The following is a 5,208-nucleotide window of genomic DNA, read 5'->3' on the forward strand; positions in this document are numbered from 1 at the left end:
TGCGCCTGGGGACACGGGCTCTGCCCCGTGCCGGGCAAGCACCCTCTCGGCTCAGGCCGGTGTCCCACAGGTGGGGCTGTTCTCTCCGGCTCTGCAGCAAAGGGTGCGACTCAGAGGGGCCAGCCCGTGGCCGCCTCGGCAGGGGAGTCGCCTGGAGCTACGGGACGCTGGCGTGGGATGCACCGAGAAGCCGGGCGGGCACTGAGGTCACGTCACTTACGTGTCCAGAGGCGCTGCCGTCATGCTGCGCGTGTCCTCCTTTGGTTGAGAGTCGGAGCGCCCCTCCCCAAAGCCTGCGTTGATGGGGGACGACAGAATGCCAGCCCGTGGGACTTCCCCTGCCTCCACGGAGGCTGGGTTTGCCACAGCAGCCCTGGGACCTTCTGAGCTCCTGCCTGCCGGGTCAGTGAGGTTGCATTCAAGCCTGGCAACTAACTGAGCTCTGCGGTGTAAAGCTTCCCCTCCCGGGAAGCCCGCAGCCACCCCGAGAATGCGGCATAAAGACAGGGTCCGCCTGCAGTAGGGCTCCCAGCTTCCTTCAGGGTAAGGGGAAAGTCGTTCCCCCGCGGCCTCCTCCCTGGGGGAGGCCGACCTACCCAGTCCTGTAGGTGTGGCCATGTGAAAGGGCTGGGCTCGAGGCCGCCTCAGCCCCACCCACGTCCAGAAAAGCTTTCCCAGCCCCTTACTGGGAGGCACCGGTGACCGCCCTGATCTCCAGGTCCTCGCCCCAGCACTCCGACCGGGAAACTGTCTTTGGTTCTGACCGCAGGCCGTCCAGGGGCTGGGAGGTCGCCGGCCTCACTCCACCCACCAGCTTGGAAGCAGGACACCTGGGTCCTGGGGACCCGCCTTGCTTGCTGGCTCTGGGAAGGGGTGACTCACTCTGGTCATTGGACAGCTCAGGGGATTCCCGCCGGGGTTACTTCCTGCCAGAATGAAAGCAAAAGTCACCCTGTCACAGCAGGGCATGCCCCTGGACAGGCTAGGGAGGGGGCCCAGTGCCCTCCCACTGCCTGAGGGCTGGGGTCTCAGGGGCAGTGGGAAGCACCAGCAGCTCAGGCCTGAAGGTGGACAGAGGCTGCTGCAGTCCCAGGCCTCCATGTCCCAGCCCGAGGATGGCCCTACAGGGAGGCGTAGGCCTGATCGTGGACCACAGCAGAGACCGTGGCAGACGCCAGGGGCTCACCCGCTCGGCCAGGGAGGACGACCCCACAGCTCCCGAGGGCCCCCAAAGGCGGGTGAACCCCCACCCCGACAGCTGACATGGCCGCCTTTCTCTCCGCTTCTCCATCCTCAGGTTGGCCCTCTGTGCCCGGCAGAGCCTCGGGCACATCTGAAGGGCAGTGACTGCCAGCTCCCCTCAGGCGCAGAGGCCCACACCGCACGTCCTTCACACACTGGGGCCTCGGGCCGGCAGGGCCAGCATGCACACGGGGCAGGGGGCAGGAAGGCTCCCCTGGGCCCCTCTGGATCCTGGGTGTGGGACACCCCTGTGCACCCTGTGCTGCCCCCAGGAGGACCCAGCTCACACGGTAACGGTCTCCACGCTCGCCCTAAGAGCTGGCCCTCTGCTCCTCTCTTCTTTCAGATGTTTGAAGGTCAGCCCTGTGCTGCCACTTTAGAAATAAGTCAGTTTCACTCTGACTCCGCAGTCGTGAGACAGAAGCGTTTCCAGAAAGGGCAGCTGCCAGCCCTGGGCCAGAAATCCCTCCACCTGAGCCCCCAGGGCTTTACCTCCAGAGCCAGCGCAGCCCACGGGGGCAGGGGAGCCAGATCCGAGGTTGCTCTTCACGGCTCCTCAGGGACTGTGCCCCTGGGGAAAGGAGAAAGACTGGAGAGGGGGTGGGACCAGGGGCGGGTCTTCAGCGGGGGCAGCAGTTGTTGGCATCTTCCAACTTGGGGACACAGACCACGGGAGGAAAGAGTGAAGCCCACCTCGCAAGGGTCAGCCCGCCAACCCCTGCTGGGAGCCCCTTGCGCACACGAGCCCAGGTTGTCACCCAGCACTGTCTGCGGAAGACTGCATTCTGTGCAAGCAACGGTGGGAGAGAGTGGGCTTCCACGTCGCCTGAGTTTTCTATGAACTTGGGAAGGATGCACAAGAAAGCACCAAAAGTGACTGGGTGCGGTGGCTCACGCCTCTAATCCCAGCATTTTGGGAGGCCAAGATGGGAGGATTGCTTGAGGCCAGGAGTTCGAGACCTGCCTGGACAACATAGCGAGACCTTGTCTCTACCAAAAACAAACAAACAAAAAAAAGTAGCCAGGTGTGGGGGTGCACCCCTGTAGTCCCAGCTACTCGGGATGCCAAGGCAGGAGGATTGCTTGAACCTAGGAGTTCAAGGCTGTGGCGGTGAGCCATGATCATGTCACTGCACTCCTGCCTGGGCGACAGAGTGAGATCCTGAGAGGGAGGAAGGGAGGGAAGAAAAGGAAGGAAAGAAAGAACAAACTAAAAACAGTGGCTGGGAGAGGAATGGCACATTGTCACCGTGTGGCTGCTTCTCACGCTTGTGTAGGTCCCCGATGACGTGCCCACTTCAAAATGTTCCTGCTTTGAGCCATGCAAGGTCACTTCAGAAACTCTGAAAAACACAGAAAAGTACCAAGAAGAAAGCACAGATTGCCCCAAACTCTCCCACCTGGAGGCAAGCTCTGCAGGCCGCTGAGAGCCCCTCGCCTCAGCCAGCCTCGGACGTAGAGGCACCCACAGTCAAGGGCCAGGGGCCGGTGCCAGCCTCACACTGATAGCCCAGATAGCCCTGGCCCGCCCACCTCCACTCTCCAGGCCGGGCCCTCACCCCAGCCCGTCCTCCTCTGGGCCGCAGTCCCTCCTTCCCTGGGTGCTTGACACGCCTGGGCTCTCTTCGGGTCTTAGGGTCTCAGCATCAAGCAGGTCCCTCCTGGCGGCCCTGTCCTAAGTGGGCTCCCCCTCCCTGCACCCATCATCCCGTGAGCCCCTGTGGACAGTGGCTGTGTCAGTCCCATTCGGGGCCAAGTTCCTGCTGCGCGTGTTGTATAAATAAGCAGTGGGTGGACAGAGAGTGACTGGACGCAGAGTTCAGTCCCAGGGGCCGTCCGCGGTCCACTCCCCAAAGCCATTCCGGGTGGAGCAGCGCCCACACGCGCCACCTGCTGTCTGGACCCGGAGCTGCCGCCCTGGCCCGCGAGGTGCAGAGAGGGCCTCGAGGGACAGGATGCGGCCACCCTCTCATCCCGACCACTGGCAGGGATTGTGCACAAGGGTCTCACTCCAAACCAACAAGCCTGAGATGTCTCTGCTCACACTCAGACCCAGCAAGTGTGGTCACCTGGCCACAGCCACGCGGCCACACAGCCTTGTGGCTGGGGTGCTCCAGGTGGCCCAAGGGTCTCCCATGGGGGGCTCCTACGGAGCTGGCCTCCCTAGGGGGCTCCCCCCCTCAGCTCTCTCCTCTTGGTCCAGGGACCAGGGCAGCTGCGGCCAACTGTACCAGGTTGTGACCCTGGACCTATTGGGTCATGCCACCCACCTGCCCACCTGGCTCTCACCTTGCCCTGGCCGGCTGGTCTCGTACCGGGCTCTACCCAGGTACCCCTGCTGGGCCCCGGGAAGTCAGTCCCCACATGGGCTCTCATCAGCCTGGAGTGCTCGCAGAGACACCTGTCGGGTGGCCGGGCCCACTCGTCCTCACTCTGAACTACTTTTAGACAGCCAGAGTGAGAAACCCCCCCACCTAAAAAAATGTTTAAAATATAAGTCCTAAAAGTCCTAAAAACATTAAGACATTATCCTTTTTTTTTTTTTTTTTTTTTTTTGAGTTGGAGTCTCACTCTGTCACCCAGACTGGAGTGCAGTGGCCGCTCCCGGCCATCGCAGCCTCAACCCGCTGGGCTCCGGCGCCTCAGCCTTCCAAGTAGCTGGAACTACAGGCATGTGCTACCACGCCCAGCTAATTTTTTTTTTTTATTTATTGTAGAGATGAGGTCTTGCCAAGTTGCCCAGGTGGGTCTCGAACCCGCGGGCTCAGGCAATCCACTCATCTCCGCCTCCCAAAGGCACGGGATTACAGGCTGAGCCACGGAGCCCAGCTACATTATCCTTTTTTTGAGTCGGAGTCTCACTCTGTCACCCAGGCTGGAGTGCAGTGGCACGCTCACGGCCACCACAGCCTCAACCTGCTGTTCTGCCTCAGCCTTTTAAGTAGCTGGAACTACAGGCATGCACTAACATGCCCGGCTTATTTTTTGATTTATTTTAGAGACATGGTCTCACCAAGTTCCCCAGGCTGGTCTTGAACCCCTGAACTCAGGCAATCTTGCCTTGGCCTCCCAAAGTGCTGGGGTTATAGGCTTGAGCGACTGTGCCCGGCCTAAAACATTATGTATTTATATATATATATATGTATATTTGAGTGAGAGTCTCACTCTGTCACCCAGGATGGAGTGCAGTGTCACGCTCATGACCACCGCAGCCTTGACCTACTGAGCACAGATGATCCTTCTGCTTCAGCCTTCCAAGTAGCTGGAATCACAGGCGTGTGCCACCACACTAGGTTAATTTTTTTTATTTATTGTAGAAATGAAACCCAGACTGTTCTCAAACCCGTGGACTCAGGCAATCTTGCTTCCATCTCCCAAAGTGCTGGGATCACAGGCATGAGCCACTGCACCTGGCCATCTTTTATTTTTATTTTTTGAGTTGGAGTCTCACTCTATTGCCTAGGCTGGAGTGCAGTGGCATGCTCATGGCCACCACAGCCTTGACTTGCTGGGCTTAGGTGGTCCTTCCACCCCAGCTTTCCAAGTAGGAAGTGTAATCAAAGTGCTGGGATTACAGGCTTGAGCCACCAAAACTGTTTTTCATGGTTAATCTAACAAGTACTCTTGAACACAGAGTTCTGATAACTTTAAGATAAATGGACTAAGTAAAAATGTCCAGAATTCTGATAAAGAAACTGATGGGTTCATAAAACTGCTAAGCAAAAAATTAACTATGCCAGGCTCGGTGGCTCAGCCTGTAATCCTGCGTCTTGGTGGGCTGAGGTGAGTGGATTGCCTGAGCCTGTGGGTTCGAGACCTGCCTGGGCAACGTAGTGAGACCTCATCTCTACAATAAATCAAAAATTAACCAGGCTGGTAGCACACGCCTGTAGTTACAGCTCCTTGGAAGGCTGAGGCGGAAGGATGGCCGGAGCCCAGCAGGTCGAGGCTGTGGTGGCCGGGAGC

At 59.1% G+C, this 5,208-nt stretch overlaps 1 protein-coding gene across 1 annotated transcript in view; it reads right to left on the reverse strand.

The window, feature by feature from the left end:
• The window catches only part of TRAF2 (TNF receptor associated factor 2), a 25,403-nt gene extending 24,481 nt beyond the window's left edge, over positions 1-922 (reverse strand). The window contains exon 1 of the mRNA XM_008051052.1: positions 883-922. Within this exon, the coding sequence (XP_008049243.1) occupies positions 883-891 (9 nt within the window). The 5' untranslated portion in view covers positions 892-922. The remainder of the gene's footprint in view (positions 1-882) is intronic.
• Positions 923-5,208: the final 4,286 nt, after the last annotated feature.

This window comes from Carlito syrichta, unplaced genomic scaffold, assembly GCF_000164805.1.
Source record: "Carlito syrichta isolate Samal-C Ts95f unplaced genomic scaffold, Tarsius_syrichta-2.0.1 Scaffold158342, whole genome shotgun sequence".
Classification (NCBI taxonomy): domain Eukaryota; kingdom Metazoa; phylum Chordata; class Mammalia; order Primates; family Tarsiidae; genus Carlito; species Carlito syrichta.